At 38.3% G+C, this 21864-nt stretch overlaps 1 protein-coding gene across 1 annotated transcript in view; it reads right to left on the reverse strand.

Moving 5' to 3' along the window:
• Positions 1-15334, reverse strand: part of UNC5A (unc-5 netrin receptor A) — a 128050-nt gene extending 112716 nt beyond the window's left edge. Inside the window, exon 1 of the mRNA XM_053461841.1 lies at positions 15158-15334. Within this exon, the coding sequence (XP_053317816.1) occupies positions 15158-15257 (100 nt within the window). The 5' untranslated portion in view covers positions 15258-15334. The remainder of the gene's footprint in view (positions 1-15157) is intronic.
• Between the last annotated feature and the right edge of the window lie 6530 nt (positions 15335-21864).

Consider the following 21864-nt stretch of genomic DNA (forward strand, 5'->3'; position numbering starts at 1 on the left):
TTTTTGAGATGTTTAAAATTACAGCCCTCAAATTAGCTACTGCGGCGGTTATGAAGTCATAGGTATTTTGGGGACTGACACTAGAATCCCCCTGTTTTCTGCTGTCTATACCAGTCAAAAACCAGTTTCACAGATCTTAAAAGCAAACCAGGCACTTTTAAATCAGTCAAGTATTTGGCAGTTTATTTGACAGTTTTAATAGCATATCTGCCATGTTTTGTGCTCTTCTAATCCAGATTTTTATACATTTGATTGATGTCATATAACAATTTCATATACTGTACATATATATATATATATATATATATACATTATATTCTTATTATTGTCTTGCTGTGGTTCTGTATGCTATAATAACAGCCTTAGCGCATTCCAAGTTTATGGGCGACACAAACACTGCTAAGTACAAATCTTGGCCATTCAGATGAGCATTCCTATAATTTACATATATTACTAATCTTTTTATATACAAAATTATGCTCTGTGTTTTTGGTAGAAATTAGGTTAAACCAGCTAATTCCATTGCATTAATCATCAAGCCTTTTAAAGAGAGTAACTAGACCACCTGGCTCCACTTTATCTGAACCAGGCCAAGGTTTTGATGTGGAACAAGGAATTTTATATGCAAGGCTGGCAGCAACTACCCTTTTCATATAAAAATGGCTTAGGTACAAATAACGATGGAATACCAGAACCCCCCCCCCCCCATCCTGCATGTCCCTTTCAAAAAAAAAAATGGCTTGTTTGTGGATTTTATTTGAATGTTTGGTGCCAATGGACAATCTTAATCCTAAATTTCCTGAGAGACTCAATGCCCTAGTAGCCAATAGATGTTGGAAGCAGCTTGGCTTGTAATTATTCTCAGTCTAACGCAAGCTGCTCCAGCAGTAGAAGGGTTAACGGCTCTAGTGCTGTGAAGGCGGAAGCAGAGTCTCAGCTTTGATTCAGTAGCATACTTGCCTCAAGGACTTTGAAGGTCACCCTGATCCAGTGAGAGCCAGCAGCTTGCCGGGGAACAGGGCAAGGCAGGGCATCAGAAGAGATAGGAACACACTCCCTCTCTCTGCAGATTCCTGGTGTCATTAAGAGAGTTCTGTATCTAAGGCACAGCTGGGGATGGCATTTAGGAAGGGGTATGAGCCACAGACAAAGCCGAAACAATTTGGAGACTTCAAGCTTCCCTGTAGTTATTGGGATATTTCATTATTTTCTTGAGGCTTTCACAAACTTTACTGGTGACCCCTGAATATCGCATACCATAGCACTCTGTGTTGGGTTACCATTAGAAAATGTCATGCTGAATGGCTTTCTGCAGTGTGCATTCTTGCTATTATGAAGACAATACCAGCTTATTATTTTACCAGTTTATAAAATGCTGTTATCTCTCTCTTTTATGTCATCTCTCGCTTTCCCAGCAGGTTATCTTGTTAGAGCCAGCAGAGTATGTGAGTAAGCAGCACAAAAGGACAGATCATTTGTTGCTCCATTCTTTCCTGGCGGTCTTCTCCGTTAGCCAGGTATCTCTTAACTTAACCATTTTCCCATATTATTCTCATTCTGTTTATCAACTTTGAGACCACAGACTTAAAGTTTTGACCCCCAAATGGTTTTGGATCAAACTATCTTGCACTCTGAAATTGCAAAAAATCCATACATTTCAATTGCTATATGTATAACAAAAGGGCAATAATTGTGTATGACTTAATTGCATCACCTTTTAGAAGGAAACATTTTGAGGGTCTTATCCCAGACTGCAACAATGTAAAAGAATGACAGGTCAATGAGCATCTTCTATTCAAGTCCTACAAATCAGCGGTCTCAAGAGTTTGTGTGTGTTGACTATTTTGAAATTAAATTAATACAATAAGATCATTTTGGTTTATGTTTTGTTTTCATTTTAACATAAGAACTGTCACTAGTTTCTTTTTGCACACATACTCTACGGGCAGCGACTTCCTTTCCTGATGTATTTGGGCTGATTGTACTTAAAATGCCTTTAGACCATAGTACTTACTATATAACCTACCTTTTTATGATCATGTAAACTGTCAAGCAAAAAGTACATCTGCAACATCCACTGAGCGTAGCCAATTCTTAAAAACATAGGTCTTGTTGTGTGGAGCTTTTAGAAATGTATAGAGATTTCTTTACTGGGCTACACTCAGTTCTAATTACCCACACTGCCTGACTCCCCCAGCAGGTATAAGCCGTAACACTAATCTTTCTAAACCATCCCCCAATTCCCAATATAATCCGCAAAACCTTACCCTCTAAAATTCACATGTAAAATTACCCTCTAAAATAGAAAATCAACAGCATGCAGTACAGCAAGTATACTATGGATGGATAACAGTGATCAAAGAATATAAGGGAGGAGAAGTTGCATTATATGTACTACAAAGTAGCATGGTGCTAGCATTTGTAAAATAACTAATCGTGCATGCGATTCACATGTCCTCACCTGAACAACTACAACACAATATAACCAAGAAAACATTACCCCCAGCAAGATAAATAATTAAATAAAACTGAAGGGGAAAAAAGAAGGAAATATTAAACAACAACAATGATCACCCCAATTAGCAGTGGGGTGGGTTATAAACTAAACCTGGGGAATAAGCCCAAGTATAACCCCTCATCCTCATCTATTACTAAGTGCATATATTTACAGCTTATGCTTCTCTGTTGAAAGATGTACTTAAATTGAACTCATTTAAATAAATTAGCTCACCATGCTTCTTGCAGTAAAAATTGTCATTCAAACGAAATTTGCATATATTTTTACCTGGTGCTAAAATAATGTTTTCTTTCTGTGAAGAACTAATCGGTTTGCTCTGTGACTCTGTACCTATAATCCACGTCTGGTTAATTACAGCTAATGGCACAGGAGCTCATTTAGCCTTTTCTCTTTGCTTGCAATGTTAGTTTCTTTCTTGTTCTCTTTTGTCTGTTTCATGACTTGCTTTGTTTATGAGTTCATTGTCTCCTGCTCGGTATTACCTGTATCTGTGACTAGCTCCCCCCTCTCTTTTAAATTGCACATACATACAGAGCTGACGAACGCTTTAACTATTCGTGTTCAGACTTCATTACACGTTTCTCTCACTGCTCAATAACTCCCTGACCTCATTGCCGGTCTCAGCTTTGCTATCTTCTGGCAAACACATTTCCTGCGTGCCGTCTATCTCTGTCCGTGATTGGCACCTATCTTCCTTATCGCCCTGCCGTTGCTTGTTAGTTATCTCGTTCACTATTTCTAATGTCTCTATCGCTGATTGCTGTCTCTGCCATATATTTTTCCTCGTTCCTTGCTAATACGCCTGGCTGTCTCTTTCAGGTTGCTGTAGCTTGCCTCCCAAGCTGTTTTTTTTATTGAATACTTATCCCATCAGCAAATTCATTGCGTCGCTAAACATTACTGGCTGTCCTTTTCTTGTATCTGTTTTCCAGCAGTCTCTTTGAATAGATCTCTGTCTGTTGAAATGTGAACCTCTCCAAGTCAGCTGCCCCGATGTTATGCTTTTTCATAATGTGATAGCTGTCTGTTCGTTCACTCTCTGTCCTATTGTTTGCTATGTTTTTATGGTTTTCACATTGTGCTAAATGCCCTTGATAGCTGTCTTTCTCTTCACCTTCAGCTACTGCCTATTTCCAGTTGTAACTTGTGTCTTCATCTCCCGGCTGCCTATGCCACCCCTTGGTATCGTTCTTTAAATAATGCCCTGAGGGTAATCCTGTCACCCCCTCGGTCTGTGTGTCTACATTCCCAAACTGACAGCTCCCTCTCTTATCCCATCACTCAAATCTTCTTGTTAAACACACAAAAAACATCCGACGTTGCCTAGCTAGCGGGATTCTTGTTGTGCTAATGGCTGGTTTCATGTTTAAATATAAATTAACAATGTACAGCTAATGATGACAGGAGCGCTAATAACCCACTGTCAGAGGCTGCCTGTCAGATATTTCCTTAAATAAATGTAAGATGTTTATGTATTGTTGATAGCGATCCCTGTAAGACAACATAATGCTAAAACATTGATTCCTCCCTATTTACCTATAAAGAGCCCAGACCCTAATGACTGATATAGAAACTGCCTATGATAACGTATACAAGAATACATAGAAATGCCAAATAAATCTCATGGCGGCAGATAATCAGTGGTGTTCACAATGTTTGCCACATGGGTAGCAATGCTAAAAGTGCATGCCATTTTAAGCTTACTGTCCCATAGAGCTAAAAGGAATGAGTGTGTCATCTCTGACCCAGTACACTATGACATTATTATTAGTTCAGTGTAATCATGTGGGTAATGGTCTGTGTATACGTTGAAGAATTATGGAATTGGGGTCATATCATCACAGCTATTATTGAAGTGTATTGCTTAAAACATCCTTGGGTCACAGCATTCATCCGCTGCATTTTAATATAGGATTCATAGTTCAAAAAGTATTTATCACTAATATACAGAAACAGGTATTTTCGGACATATACAAAAAATCCATACTATATGCACTGTTCTTTTTTATTGATTTATATAGCACCTTCATGTTCCACCGACCTAATAATTTGCATAACATTGAGAGGATCTGGATAAGTCTTCATTAACCATAGCTCTTACCAATATGTGATTTAAAGCCGGTATTGCATGGTACAATAGGGTACACCATTACAACACAAACTGATACCTCCAAGCAGGTATCTTACCCCGTCTCATGGCTCTTAATATGCCCAAAGTAAACTCATAAGAGCATAACCTTGCACATCTTCTATACTATAATGTTATAATGTATGTTTATCCATATTACATATCTCCCAACAGGGACAGTGGGCATCATAGGCTGATTTGGCAGATTCTCTGATCTCCCCTCCATCCCAATAGCCTGTGACATTGAATGAGGTCTGGGCTTTTGTATCACAGACCTCAATCACAGCTCCCATTAGCCACCTTGTGGCACATTTCAGCTGAACACTGTGAGGTGGCTGGATGGGTAAGGTCGCTAGGTGACTTTATCCCTTCCCCACCTTCAACCCTTCCCCTGTCCTGCATTTAACCGCTCACGTGATGAAGGTGGCAAAACCTGAACAGACTAATAAGCAGAATTTTAAACCCATTAATTTATATAGATATAGTAATGGGAATAAAAATGGTATTGAAGCCTAAATTGAATTGGGGATTGGGCGCCGCTAAAATCTGCCTGGAGAAAGAGCAAAGTGATCCCGGAGACCCGGGGGAAGCAGATTCCGGGTAAAACTCTTAGTGCTCCTAGGTATTTATATAGCTAGTGCAGTTGGTAAAAATACATGTTTTGAAAAATTTATATCCAGATCAAAAAAAACAGTCCCCTATTCCCCCTGGTGTAAGCACAATATAAAACATATACACGTGAATGCCTTTCCTTGTCAAAAATGAGTCTGTTCCAGAAACATTAACAATCCATAATCTTCTCCACAGACAGTGGAATCCAGAGCTTTCCTGTCCTTACATAAAAGAACATCCAAGTGGTGCCTAATGCATTAGGACCTTCTGTGGTGATAGTCTAGGATATGATATCATGCCCCAGCACTCAGCATAGAAAACATGCACCACAAGGGAGAGACCCTGCTTGGGTCATAAACAAGGGCCCCATAAGTATACCACCGACAACCCTCTCCACTGTTTAACCCCTTAAGGACAACCCTAAACCCATTGAAAACAATGCATTTTGAGCACGTACATGTACGGGCTTTGTCATTAAGGGGTTAAAATGGAAAACTGGCTCCTTGAATCAAAATAATATTTTTCTCTGCTTCATTAGTGGGGGTGAACATTTCCCCTCTGATTGCCTTATCCCGAACTTGAATATATTTGTGCCGTTGGTGTTTTTACTCCTGATTGCTGATGGTTTTTTTATGACCTTTTGTCTGTTTCCCACATTCAGCTTGCTTGACTTCACATGAATTATATCTGCATTCTCAACCCACAACTGTATCTACTGCTTATTTTTTAGCCAAATAGATAATATTGTAAAATCTTGAGTATTACACACACTTGTGTATAATATACATCTTTAACTCAGACAAAAAGCTTTAGGAAACATATACATTTCATGTTTTTATGTGTCATAGCAGTTCATATACAGTATGTGCATACGGTACAGTGTAATTAAGAAATAAAAAATAGTATGTGCAATATCAAAACATTTAATTTTTACATAAACCCACGTAGTTTTGCATGTACTTTTGAAATGTCTTACAACATACAAGGTAAAATTGTGACTATGAAAGTTGAAATTTTGCAGTACACACTTATCGATATTGATTTTGCTCAACAACCCCAATACGATGTTAATTTTTAATGTTACATAAATGTTAGCGTTTCACCTGTATAATGTATGTTTGGACAACTATCATCTAGCCTTATTCGTTAGACTGAATGCTATATATGAATCATATATGAAGAGTGCCCAAATCCACCATGAACACATTAAGATAAATAGAAAATTACATTTTTACCCCGTAGCTCAATTTATTGTACTAAAAAAAATATGAGCTGGAAAAAAATGACATTTCTGTAATTTTACTGTCCATTTCCCTACCCTTCCATATTCCGGTACTCATAAACACCCCTAAAAACATTTCAAATGGGCACTTTTGTTTTATGGGGTGTGAACAGAGGGGTATTTAAGGGCAGGGCTTTATTAAACTTTTCATGTGTTGTGACCTTGTAATTGTTGTGTATAATAACAATTTTATTTACACAATTTGATGTATAAACACAATTTAACAATTTATGTTTATATATATATATATATATATAAAAATTTGACTTTCATGCTTGTAGAACACTGTGATAGACTCATGTCCACCTAATATTGAGATATTGAGCGCCTAGAAAAGAGGGGCATCAGGGGAGAAAAAGTGTCAAACACCATAAAGTTTTCAACATACCCAATGTTATAAAAATCTGAATCAGACAGTTAATTTTACTATTATCCTTGAAAAATATAGAAAAGATATAGAAAGTGAGATAGCATTGGACAGGCAAAATGCTATCCTAAATCTAAGACAAGAACAAGGACTGATTGAGGTCTGAGTCTTTCCATCAGAACAAATGGCCAGACTTGATGAGCCAAATGGCACTTATCTGCCATCAAATTCCATGTTTCTATTAATAATTATCAATAACTCACATAAATACCTTTAGTAAACCACTCTTCTTAACAACGTCTCCACTCCCCTCCAGAAATGTTAATTTGCCATTTGAAATGTCGGGATGTATATTTATTAATGTGAAGTGACCAGAAAATGGAATAATGTTTGATAGTTACTGCGATATCCTTTACGTTGTTTTAATCCATGACTACATTAAGCTGTCACCTGTTCTCTATGAGGGGTCTCTTTCTTGCCTGTCCCGTAATTCTTTCATATACTATCTGCTGTGAGTGGGAGGAACTACAATGGAATAAATGCTCCCGAGAATAGTAACAGAACATCACGGTGGGTATGAATTCTTTTACCACTGATGGTTCTGACAGGAACTATTATTGCAGTGTTACTTCTACTCCTGATGATAGTTTTTATTAGGCGTTTGGTGAGAAACACTCAACTTTTTTTTTCTCTTCCTTGTTAACTGCTTTCCTAAATTTTAACCAGCAATTTGCTTATTGAATTGAGGTCTGAAGGTTATAACGGCCAGTGAAGAGCATTGATTTTATGCTTACTTTTTGTGTATTTGTAGTAGTATCAGCATGTTGAAAAATATCAGGTTGCACAGGAAATCATAATATACCATAATAATAAATCATTATATATATATATATATATATATATAGATATATCTATATATCTATATATATATATATATATATATATATATATATATATATTAGATTCGTAGACTATATAATATACATAAAAGACTTAGAAAATGGACCAGAATGATTCAGACATATTTTTGGTCCATTTGTTTTTGGACAACAAGTTTTGTCTCCTGCTCTTTAGGTTCGGACAAAATTTCTTAACAAACTTACATGAGTTATATCTGAGAGCTAAAAAATTAGGTTTGTAGTCATTTCATTTTTTAATAAATGGTATATTATACTTTTAATATAGGCAAGCCATATTTAAGTGTTTTATAAGTAGAGAAAGTAATGCCTCTTCAACGCATCAACATCTTTCCTTCTGCTGCCCTACCTTATTCCTTATTTATATTTATTTAGAATTGTTATGCTCACCCAAGATTTTGGGTTTTAGCTTTTTAACTTATACACACCTTATACAAACCCTGCTTACTACCAATGCAATCATACACCAAACCATGGACTCACATGACACACGTGACAATACACACTCGGTGTAAGTGTGCCTTAGCACCTTTGTTTTTTCCGCAAACAGTACTGCTGTTTGCGCTCTTTGTTTCTGTTACAGTCCTTACTATAATAATTCACTTGCTGAAAAATCCTTCCTTATGTCATTATTTAAACGAATATTACAAAATCTATAAAACGCAGATATATTCCATGTTTATATCAACCTGATCAACACAGGTCCTGTTCTCTTATGCACTTTGCGTATTTGTGAAAATTCTCTTTACTCTGTTAAAAATGTCCCAGAATCTTAAATCCACACGTACAATATGAGTATATACCATATATATATATATATATATATATATATATATATATATATATTCTGAATAAAGAATAAAGAGAGAAAAGGTTGACTCTTTTTGTGTTCGTGACATAAAAATAGCAAATTAGGAAGGTCTCAGTTATCTGCAGGTTGGGGAAAATGGAGCAAAGCGACACGAAATGAGCCACTGCTGGCCCGACGCGTCGTGTACTTTGAAGCCTTGTGTTTACAGACAGCCTTTGCGAGGCAGCAGGCAAGGAATGGCAGCACAGTAGCCGAGCGGACCTTTTCATCACTGCCCTCGTCCCAAGGATACAGGGCCAATTAGAAAGAAGGAGAGATCCCAAAGCAACCCTCTTAGGAGCTTGTGCTTAGCAGCAATTTTACAGCAAGTGACAAATAAATAGTACGCTTCGAGTTGTGCGGTTATGAAGTGCCCACAACACGGTCTGCACTCCTCAGACCTCGCGTGTTTAACCCTTCACCTGCGGGGCTGATTATAAAGTCGAGGAACCAAAAGCCATGGGGGGAAAAAAATCAACAAAACAACATACTGAAATATGAATTTCTGTAATTGAGTTCATTGCATTTGCTATAATTGGTCACAGGCTGGTGAGCAGACACATAAAAGCAGAACTTTTTGATATGCTTAATAAATGCTTATTATGTTGGGAACTAGAAAACCAAATGAAAACAGCTTCTACTGATGTGGCAATTTGTTACTGTCTGATCACATTTCCTTATAGCTCGATGTTTATAAACATAATTATGTGTAAGTGGGGAACATTTCTCCATAGTGTTCGCTGTTTTTTAGATTTTTATTTCTCCTCTACACACAGGTTAGAAGTTCATTTTTGTTTCCGCACATACATTACATACATACATACATAACCAATGCTATAGATTGACTGGTATATAGCCATCTTGATGGAGCTACTGTTATAGTCCTCTCCTTAGTCCTGGGAAAAATACATATTATGAAAAAAATAGAATGGCAAAATATCACAGAACATTGCAGTGCTAAAATATGATTTTGGGTTCTACCCGAAATTGAAGCATCTACAGAACTGGGTTTGGTGGCAATAGCAGAATGACTGCTTTGAGAAATGTTTATGTATGTATGCAAATGTCTATTTATTAAGCACTAACAGATGTACTTAGCAATTTATGGTTTGCAATATAGTAAAGGAGAGGCGTAATCCGTGCATAATAAGGTATAATAAGTCAGATAATGATTGCGCTAGCCGTACAGATACTATGATCGGGGTACAACAGATATCAATACATTAGGAAAGGAGGTCTCTGGCTGAAGAGCTTATAGTCAGTGTTTAGGAACCAGACATATTTAGGTCCCAGGGAAGAGTATATACACAACAAGCAAATTCTGCTTCAGCAGTAACATTTATTGTGTTGTCTGAACCAGGCTTCTGGGATTCGCCAAAACCTGCATCTCATTTATCATAAATAGCGTATACAGCCTTGTGGTTTCCCGCCCGCGCTAGTGTTTACGAAATTCTAATAATTATGTTTACCAATGAGGACCAGTTCGTTTTCACCTCCTAAAGCAACAATTACATAAAACAGTTGGTATGATAAATGTTTAAATGTCCCTCAAGCCGCAGTTAGACTGCAATACTGAGCATTTGCCTGCTGAGGGTGATAGTTCATCCATTAAAAGCTAAAAGGCCACAGTTTCCTGTGAGTTTTTTCCCGAGCTGCCCCTTCACGGTGGCATTTTCTATCTGTTATAGAGTTATCCTATACCTGCCTCACCACCCTAAACATCCACATCTTCACACTTCTAAACGTGATCACCTTGGTGAGATTCGGCTAAGTGGGATTCACCCAATGCATTATCCCATAGCCATCATCCAACAATTAATGGCCCTACCTCCAGTGTTTACCACCATTCATTCGCACAACACCGACTCTTCCCACATCCCCCTAAATGATGTAATACCCTTCTGTTTTCTGTGCAATACACTGTGCCTTTTAAAATAATTATATACAGTATATATACTGATTTTTTAAATCCATTTCTGGCCCAATATGAGACATTTTCATGTTGTTCAGTCTTGTGCATGCTTAGTTCAGGGCTGAAAGAAAGAGCATTGTTAGACTAACATGGCGCCCTATATGAATTCCCTATTGTTTCGGTGACCTAGAAGCCTTGAAAGTGATTACCATATTAATGGAACATCAATTGTAGTATTATCTTAACTCTATAAAGCATTCCATTGGGATACACTTTTAAAGTACTTACTATACAGACTCAGTGAATGAAACTGCTACACAGAAACCTAATGTATATTAAAAAAACACGCTTATGGCCCTATGGTTGGAAATGGGTCAGGTGTAAGCTCTATATATTATTTCTTAAATTCAGTGGAATGCCATTTACATGTCGATTTGTTCCACTGACAAAGTCTTCAAGAACACCACACCATCACGTCCATCGTAATTTATTTCACTCCTACCTCAAAATTCATTGTTCCTCTCTCGAGAAGTAAAAAAAAGTTTGCGATGTGTGCTTGAATGGGATGCTTTTGAATAGGAGATCTTTGTTACAAAGCCTGTAATCCCGTCTTGATTATTGAGTATGGATATCCTATTTTTACTGTTGTTGAGTGCATAACTTTGCTTAGATATGTACATGTTGATCTGGTGGGAGAAGTCAAGGCAGGATTTGAATATTTTGCCAATGTATGGTGTTTGCCAGAATGGATGAATAATGGCTTTATTCAATGGAACGATAGAGAGCGAACAATGGGGACTGATTGGGCAATGGGTATACTTATCTCTGTATTAGGCATGATCCGTTGGAGGTGTTGAAGCACCTGGTAATACACATTCATTTTTGAATGGACTGCTGATGGCAATTGTATAGAAGTATAACTGTGCTTTATCAGGTGAGAGCTGAAGCAGAACACATTTACAAAGTTTGCCAGGGAGAGAGAGTAAACAAGAAGAACAATTGGGCAACATTTTCAACCACCTTGAAATCTGAAATGAATATTCCTTAGCATTATTAAAGTCTAACCCCCGCCGAGCTTCTCCAGGAATGGCTAAAATAGTGCCACATAATAATATACACTGTGCATAACATAAAATAGATTGTATATAACCCCCAATTCTTTGATGAGTGAAACAGTTAAGCAACAGTTAAGAAAGTGACATTTCACGATACGGTGAACTCATCTGAAGTCTCCATAGTGATGTGAAACAGCTTTTGCTAGTGCATCTTGGGTGTACACAGCAACTGCAAGTACCCTGCAAGTGCAAATACTATCCTCATTAAAATCAGCAAACCACGTCATTGAGACTACTCCTTGCCGGTAATGCTGGACCTCTACCTCTGCGAACCTGTAACCTTGCACACATTTCGTTTTGGCATGTTTGACGCCATTAAAATAAAACCTGTATCCTTTAAGAACAAGTATGTGCAGCTACCCAGGGAGGTTGTTCTTGGAGTGTTGAAGCTAGCATAACTACACTTTAATGTGTCCTTTAATTGTTCTTTCTCACTTTCTTCTTGTTTTTTATGTTCAACCATGAACTGCATTTTGTTTCATTATTTATTTACATGTATTTGCTCACATGATGGGATTATAGTGTTCATTCAAGCCAAAGGGCTAAATCAAAAACGTTGTGGGATCTTCACACTCCATGGTAAGCAGAGCCTTACATTGACCCTTTACATTTGAACCCCTTATTCAGAATGCCACAGAGTAAGACAAATGGAGAATATAGCAGAATATACAGGGAACATAAATAAATAAATATATATATTTATATATATATATATATATATATATATCTATATATATATATATAGATATATATATATATATATAAAACTAAATTATTAAAAAAAATCTATAAAATTATATTTTAAAATCACTAAATTACCAAAAAATCAATGAAAGACTATAAAATCCCCATCATTTGAAAATAGAAGAATACTGGGGATCTGTATTGCAGGCAGCAGCGCTGTGATTAGCGTATGGTATAATATTTAGGTATCTTAATACACAAAGGTAGTGTTAGGGTATCAGATGAATGTTTTATGAGTGTGTTCTAATGTAGTAGTGCCTTAGTGAAGGGAGTGGTGTGAGGGCTGATCTTGGTGTCAGGACAGTCTTAAAAGAACTGATCGTTGTTATAGTATAAGGGTGCTGAGACAGATATAGAATGCAGGGTAAAAATGGTTGAATAGGGAAATATATAGAAGGATTAGAGATCATTGTGTTAGTGGAAAGCATGAGGCATGTGCTATGATAAATAGAGACATGTAGGAGTGGAACAATAAAATAAAAGCTGGTATAAGAATGATTACTGTAGTATAAAGATAAACAATTATAGGAAATTGACAGGTCACACAGCAGCAGAGCACTTAGCTTTGGGAACCCGTGTGCTATTTCTGGCCACACTATCACATCTGGAAAGTGAACCTATTCCTGGCCATGTTTACACGGGTCCATGCAGGAGGACAGTGCCAGGCTGGAGTATTGCCCTGTGGATGTCATCAGGGAATGCCCCAAAAGGATGCCAACAACACATCTGGCAGGATGTCTGCATGCCGAATGTCACTCCAATCTCCACAAAGGAGAACAGGTGTCACTTTTTACTATAAAAGTGTTTGGTACAAGTGACAGATTATTACTTCAAAGCACCAAAAATACCAAATAATTCTGTATATTTTTTTTACTTTAAAGCTTTCCTATGCAGCAGCCACACATACCAACCACAGCAGCCTCAGCAAAGCATTTAACATATACAGCTGCCACGTATTTAAGCAATCTATTTATACAATGAAACGCACTGCCATTAATTCTGCATACAAGCCCTTTAGTTTATGCACATATAATTCATCACCTTTATGTAGATACGCAGAAATGTCCGGTTCTACACATTACACATCACTGCTTCCCTGGGCACGAACCAGCTCGCAGTGCCAGACACATCGTACCTTATTGGAAAGCAGCACTCATTCCTACAGGGATATAGTACATGCACACACATGGATCTGCGCTAATACAAAGAGCTTCGGCATCATTAAATGGGCAATAAAGAAAACCTTAGTGGAATATCAATCCACATTTACCCACCATTCAGACAGAACTGTTAAGTACATATGTGTATATAATTATATATTTATGTTCAGTTGTATCCCTAAATAGGTATACCCCCACCCTATACAATTATTGCCATGCTAAAACGTATCCTGCTTATAGGACCTGCTTGTATCAGTACAGAATTACAGGCGATACCACTAAGGTATAGGTGTGTATCCGTTTACAGCTTCCCCTCACTTTTTCCCAATGCACCCTTTGCCTACGTATTACATATATGAATTATCTTTACCCTGATAAAGTTATGCCATTGTTTTGACAAGTAAAGAACATTCATTAGATGAGACACTCTAGTGCCTCAACACCTTGGTCAATAGGACCATCTTAGATCAAGAATGAGACCATTGCGGGAGTCACTGTGCAATTCTAGGCCCGGTTAGCAATGAGTTATTAATAGCATTTTCTAGGAGAGCAGTAAATAAAAAAACCAAAGCAAATCTTTGGCTTTTTGACCCCATCACCACAATACCATGCCTCTCCGTGCATAACATTGACATTGAAACCCGCACAGCAGGAAGCCGTGAAAGCGGAATATTATTCCTCCAGCCCAATGCACACAATCAAGCACAGGGTATGATCAAAAGCACATACTCCAAAAGCACACGGCAACTTTGTTGGAATAAATGTGTACGTGCTGTATTATGGACTTCAACTTTGTAATTAGAGCTTTGTGGCTCGACGAAAACAAAGAAAAATGCGTGTATTCTGTGCATAAACTAAAGCTGTAGCCTGTGAACGGGATATATAGTACATGCATGCATACAGCATTGTATCCTTTCATTCATAAAAGCAAATAAATACATGTGTGCGTGTGGTGGGTGTATTGTTGTATTTCACTTATAGTCTGCTAACTCTGTGTGTCAACAACCCCTGGCGAAACTAGGCTGTAACTTGCAAATTACCTGTTTGGAATGTAACTTTCATCATGGGTATATTGGATGTATTAGCATTTTTATTAATGTATACATATATCGGTGCAACACTATCTATCTATCTATCTATCTATCTATCTATCATCTATCAATGCGCACGTACAATTAATATATTCAAGTATACCACGTGGCTGTGTATGCATGTATTTTTTATCATCCTGCTCTCTACATATACTTTAGTACAGTACAGTCAACACACTTGCAACACGTATGAAGAACACATCAGACAGCAAGAAGTATGAACATGCCATGCTGATGCCGATGCTCTGTCTCATTTTGCTTCTCATGGGAGACAGATGAGGTGTGAGGCTACAGCATCAGAATAAGGCAGTGCGATGCTGTGTGAATGGGGAGGAGTGGTACCCAGCCTCCTGGACAGAAGCACCAGGAGCTTTGGGATGAAGCACTACATCACAAGTACATAGTATGGCACCAACTTCCCCATGTGGTCGGTAGGAAGACCAGGGGGCACTCAGACTCACCAGAAGGAGGAAGATGTAGGCTGAGAAAGCCGCTGACCAGCAGAAAACATGCTGCCCCCATCCTTGTGTCCAGACTGGAGTCCCAAAGCCATGAGCCCATTGCAGGACAGAAGTTGAGATGTCACTGAATATGAGGGTGCGAAGTCTGAGCCAGGCTGGTTTCAGGGTATCCCTCCATTCCGCAGTACATGGCGGTAGCCCTTTCTCCCGGAATGATCCATACGTGCACCCTCTTACTGTGAATCAAAACCCCCACCAACACCTGACTTTCCAGGTGTGATCCCTGGACTGATGTTATAGAACGTCAACACATAGCCAGAATCCAGTTGCCATGTAACAGCAGACACAGTTCCTTAGCCTGATCCTTTTTGCCTGCTCCGCTGTCTTCTTGACTCACCAGCACTGGCTTATGTGAGCTCCACAGCAATGCAGAGCGGAGAAAAGAGAATGAGCCAGCGAGAGAGAAAAAGAGAGAGAGAGTGAGCGAGAGAGAGAGGGACATGCAGACACAGACTGGAAAAACCTGGACTGGATCACAGCTGGTAGGATGGAATGGAGGAAACGCAACAGCTGGTTAAAGTGGCAGCTTCTGTGATGCTGATGGGAGGAAACAGGATTGCTGCTGCCGCAGGCATGCTAACCCCAGCTGCTGTCTGTCAGTGAAGGGGGAGGGGGGTGCATTTAATGCAGGGACAGATTGAGATTTATGCAAGAGCACAGCAAAGAATTTCTTCCCATAACATATATGTCATTTTGTTAGAAAACTTTAATAGAACATGATCATAAGGCAAGGCTCTTTATTATTATTATAATTATTATTATCTTCTTTTATTGAGAGAGTGCCAACAATTTACTCATCACTTCTAATAATACAAACATTCAAAGGGTATCGCAAAACTAAAAGTTGCCATTAAATTAGGTAAAGAGGGCCCTGCTCACAAGCTTTATTGGGAGGGCAGAAAAGACCTGCCATAGTCTAGTCCATTAGTTAGCACATTTCTAAAACAAATGGTCTTTGGGGAGGTCAACTTTATCACTGACGGTATTAGCAGGGCAGCAAAATCTGACAGCAAATACGATGTGATCAGTTTCTCATAAGTTTCTCATAAAACTTGCAATTCTGCATTTTATGACCCCAAAGCACTCTTTTGTGGACATTGTTACAATACAGTGACTGTAACATTTACTATGCTGTAACAATAAAACGGTTGGGATCCAAGGATTTGGTTTACAACCACCAATCAATTTTGCTTTTAACTTATAAGGCTTCGACTTTGTTTTTTGAAGGTGCCATATGTTGCGTCTCTATCCCTCTGTTGGTTTTGGATCTGGAGGTTAAAATATACTATCTCTTCCCAAATTATGTTTTCGTTGCAGAGCTGGGCTTGAGGTCTGGGCTGCAAGTTAGCTTCCATAGTATACTCTTTTGTCTGGCATGGTATTAGGACACCTAAGTGGGTTTTGGGGAGAGAACAGGAGTTTTTGGTAATCTGGGAGGAAAAAACATGTTTCGCTTGGAAAAGCAGGGATTTGGCACCCACCTCTTGCTAAGCTCAGGAATGCAACACTCAAAAAAGAGCACCGAGGACATTGACTCGGGTGGCAAATAATGAAACCTGACTGGTGAAAGGTCATAGCATGCTGTTTTCCCTGTGTTTTAATGCTGCACAAGCCTCAATAATGTACTTCTGTTACATTAACATGAGTTTTAATATACCAATCTAAAAGAAGAGCATTTTATTTTGCTTCAAGCACGCTGCTTTGTTCCTGATCCCACTTGCCAGTGGTCACGGATTTCAAAGAACAGTCTCTAGTTTTCGTTCCCTGTCCAGGTATCCTGCTGTCTCAGCAACTGTGCCAAGGTTTTGAGCTGAGGCTTTAAACGCACACACTGGTACTAAAATCTCAGAGCACATCATCACAGGGTTAATGGGCTGTGCTACGAGCAGCATGTTTTAACCCTTCAGTTACTGAATGACTACACATCTTTGCTTCGCTGTGCTCAGCCATCTAAAACATGTCCGTTTACTGAATTTGTGAATGATATTGATGCATTTGTGCTGCCTGTATGCTCCGGAGTACAATAGCAGTGTGACTGTCCATCAGAAACATCCTTTTCTTTCCCTCTTATTGTGATAATCAAGGACAATTTCCGATCATTGAATATTCATACTCTCTCGTTGTTCAGCATTCCCTTAGAACTCGCTGCAAAAGGCCATTATATCTGTAAAGCATCTTAATAACGAAAACAAATAAGCTGGGATCTTTGATGAAAGACGGAATCTACTAGGAGAAGAAATGATCCACACGAGATGTATGCTGCAGGTTCAACCAGCATCAAAGATCTGAAGATGTGTAATACTCATTTTCTACTCTTTATGGGGTCAATACTATAATGTTATTAAAAAAAAAAAAGATTATTGGTCCATTAACATATTGATTGGTAAATAGACCGGTTTAGTAGGTGTATTCATATTCATACCTGGGGAATTTCAGGGTTTATAGCGTAGTCTAAGGGTGAATGGGCAGAATCTCAAGGTCATGCGGTACAGCCAACTCTGAATATCCCAGTCGGTGCTTTTTCTCTCTGGTATATCACGGTTATACCCGTATTACAGTTATAATTCTCAATACCTTTGCCTACTGACAAGGAACAGTTTTTTTGAGCCATTTAGTCCAAGCCTTAGCTCTGGCTGCAAAATCTCCATCCACACCTCCCGCTGTATCATCTGTAGAATAATATCGCTGCGGCGTCTTTTCCTTTTTAAATAATAATAAAAAAAAGACAAAGAAAAAAAACGTTATGGAGACAAGATTTCCCAAGCCTGTGTAAATGAATGTGACAGTACATTAATTATAATATATCTTTTTATGCTGAGCATCGCTGTCGTTTGTCTCCCACATTGTACCGTGCGTAACAAAGTAGCACCTTACGAATAAACAGCAGCAAATATTGGTTATGATTTATTTATACAGCAGCGTTGTTTCTGTGCTGTAACACGATGTGAGGATCAAAGGCATGGGAAAGTAACATGCATATTTATTGCTAAATCCTCCGAAACCCACACATACAATCGGGGCAGGCAGACAGCATCTCACAAGAGTTTGCCGGGGATCTCTCTCTTATGTGTTTGTGCTTAACCTGGTGCTCCAGTCAGCGTCGTCTCCCTAAACAAGCGACTCCTTTTTCCTCTGAGCTGCACATTTCGAGCTGCTCCCTCGCTGGCTGATAGCACCGTGTGCCAAGGTTAATTAAACCAGTAATTAGAAAGAGAGATGCTTAATCTATCCGATTAATAAAATTACCCTTTCTCTCTTCTGAACATACAGCAAATGGCTGCTGCACAAAGCTTAAGCACGCAAACGTCACACAGCACAGGCATAAAGGTGCGTGACCCCCTGAAACAAAGGACGTATTAAAGACTATAACTCCCTAGTCATTCAGCTCATCGACTAGAGTGCCAAGTCAGTACGGCCGGGCGGCTCTTCGCTATTGCAGTGCCTAATATAGAGCTCATTGATGGGCTGATTGCATCTGTCGTTGGGTTACAACTCCCATCATCTAAGCCGGGCCAGACCACACAGCATGGGTTTAGGTCCTGTAGTTCCAAAACCTGCCGGCATTATGAAATCTGAGGATAAAAAAGTCATTCGCATAAACACACCAGGCTTTAACACTATCCTCTGCAAAGTCTGTTATATTATTAGCCGTGTTTGAGAAGTCTGTTGGTGCTTCGGCTGCACTTCCCATTATTCAGCTTCAAATATATGATTCAGACGACATGAAGTCCCCAAATTCAGTTCCCATTTTCAATTGTGTTGAATTAACAATCAGAGAAATAGGCTGTCCAGACTTAATCCATACATACAAAGCAAGATTTTAAAGCAGGCCGTTTAAAAATGTGATTGGAAAAAGCATGCGTGCAAAAGAAATGATACATAACATCAAATGCGAGTCTTATAATGCGCTCCCTGTTAATTCATCGTATTTCTTTATTTAATAACTTTCTAAATCGCTTACTGTTGCAAGCAAAAGCAAATTCCGAAGAAAGCAAGTTGAAGTGTGGACATTAAAACACATAATAGTTTGAAAATTGTTTTATGCTCCATTCTGCCTTCATGTTCGTTTATTTATTCTAATTGCATACAACAGTGCTTCGGCATTCTTTGGTTTCCAATGGATGTAGAGGGAGATAAGAATATACAGAGAGAAACATAGAAATAAAAGAAACCTTCGTAGGCATATAGATTTACATAGCATGTAGATTGGCATAGCATGGTCCTATGATATCCATCTCGCCAGACACACTGGCAAAACTGTGTCCAGCCAACATCACATAGAATTTCGGTATTTAACACCTATGCAGTGTTACCATAGTAATACCATACCTCTCCAAATCATTGTTTCAATGTAGGACATAAAGGGTTCACTAGTTGAACTGTACCTATACTGTCTGGACCCATTTAAGATCACCAAAGTCATATTTCTTATCAGCAGGTGAGGTTATATGCCATTGTCGCCCAAAAGTAACAGGACCAAGTATAAGTATAGGCTGCTTTACCTTTCTTTCTGATGATACCCAACCTTTTCATAAGCAGGTCACCTAAATTAGGCTGTAGTGGGAGATATTTCACAAGGCAATAACTTATATAAGCCCGAACTACAAGATATGTTCCTTTAACACTTCATTTCTTAGCGTTTTTATCATTTCCCCTTCCTTCTCATTTAAACCAATACTTCTTTCTGCACTTCACTCTCCTCTTTCCTAGTAGTCCAGCAACAGTAGCAAGAGGTCCATGTTTCTGCTGTCACAGACTTTTGTAACAATACTCTGTTATGGTCACCAGGATGAGATGCCATACCTTTACGCTCACAAGGACTGTGAATGTACAGCGGCAGGAATATTTGTCCAGGCATTAGTGCAGAGTTGACTTCCTCAACTAGTCCCTGAAACGGTAAAAAGTTATAAATAAGTCTAATCTTGTCCACCACTTAGGTAAAAATGATTAATTGGCAGTACTTTTAGAACACAATACAACAATGAATACTTCTTTTATTAGCAAGCCCAGGCAAAGTATCTTTGTCTGCTACATCAGAGGACAAATGGTTCTACTTTCAAAAGTGCCATGAACAATCCTTAAAGGATACATTGCATGTTCTAAACAAATTGAGTTACAAGACAAAAAAAAATGATAGATGGATCCCTAGTCTTTACGACACAGTGTTCTATTCTGTGATCCAGCCTGTGAATTCATTAAAAAACAGCTTCTTAAAACCATTAGCTGGTCTCCTCGCTAATTCTAAAACTGCGTGATGATGAATCGTGTGGCTCGCTTTGATGAACTTCGTTCTTCCCTTTCATTGTCCAGAAACAGAACAGATACAAAGGTTTTTTTTGTTATTTATAGTTAGAATATTTCTGGCTTTCTAGGCAGGTTCATGGAACGGAACATTATGCTATTACAGAGAAGCTTTCCTCAATGTCCTCTACAGCGAGCACTCTCTGTGCAGAAACGTCTTGTGCTCTTTTAACCCACTAGTTGTCGGAGATTCTAACAACATGTTGAAAGGCATAGACTGGGGCTTAAGGAGCCCAGACAATTTATACATTTGAGGCCGGGCCCATCTTTTTTTTTTCTCTTTAAACTTGGCATAAGAAGTAATTATCAATAAGGAAGCCAGGCAGTGACGGATTAGAGAAAGTATTTGGAAGTGGATAAAGCCACTCACCACGACAAATCCATAGTTATTCTGGAATGTTTCATAAAGAGCAAAAGCTGCATATATTGACAATGGATTGGGTAGTGTGTATTTAGTGCGGTTATAGCTTTCCGCATCAGGAAATAATACTACAACTCATAAAGCGAGAGGACAGGCAAAGTGCATTTTTTTTCAATTCTTGGTATTTATATGCATTAAGTGCATTTGATAGATATACTTAAGATTAAATTATGTTTTAGGTTTTAAATAAGCACTATATATTGTTTCTTGTCTTTCTTTGACCTGATGCATTGGGTATTATATAACTCAACAATTAGCTCCATATTAATTTCAAATTAATTTAATTTAATAGCGAATTTGAGTTAGTTTTTATGTGAGGTAATTCAAAGAACTAATAAACCTTCTTAATTTCACATTTTTGATGAGAACTTCAGAGCCTTCTTAATTTCTAAGTAAACAGTGGTGGTAGTTGAATGGTTTACAGACTCTATTAGTGGTAGTTATCAGTATTATAAAGGTAATACAAAGGAATGGGGGTGTTATAAGGATACTTGAGGTTTTAACTAACTCATTCCAAAATTTTAACCAGTTCTTGCCCGTCATGACCCTTTATCATGCTTAATATATCAAGTTAGTTCTAACCACAAACTGTGTTAAATAGACCTTTAGCTCCTCGTCCTTCCCTGACATAAGAACCCAGGTTTTTTGGGAACTTGTTACCTGTTGGTTGCATTCATAACATCTCAGCGCCATTATATGAATGTTAGATAATTCTAAAATAACTGAATGCTTATGATGTTTATATATTGTTTTACTATTACATAGCCATACAACATAAATATGTATTCGTTGTACACAAGGACAGGTAAAGAACAGTCTTCGATGTATACATTCGTTACTCTATTTATTCTAAGCCATCTCAGGCTGTAATATATCTCCTGCAGCTGGAAGACAATTTACAGCCCCGTGATTTGATAAAAAGATG

This window comes from Spea bombifrons, chromosome 4 (assembly GCF_027358695.1).
Source record: "Spea bombifrons isolate aSpeBom1 chromosome 4, aSpeBom1.2.pri, whole genome shotgun sequence".
NCBI classification, from domain to species: Eukaryota; Metazoa; Chordata; class Amphibia; order Anura; family Pelobatidae; genus Spea; species Spea bombifrons.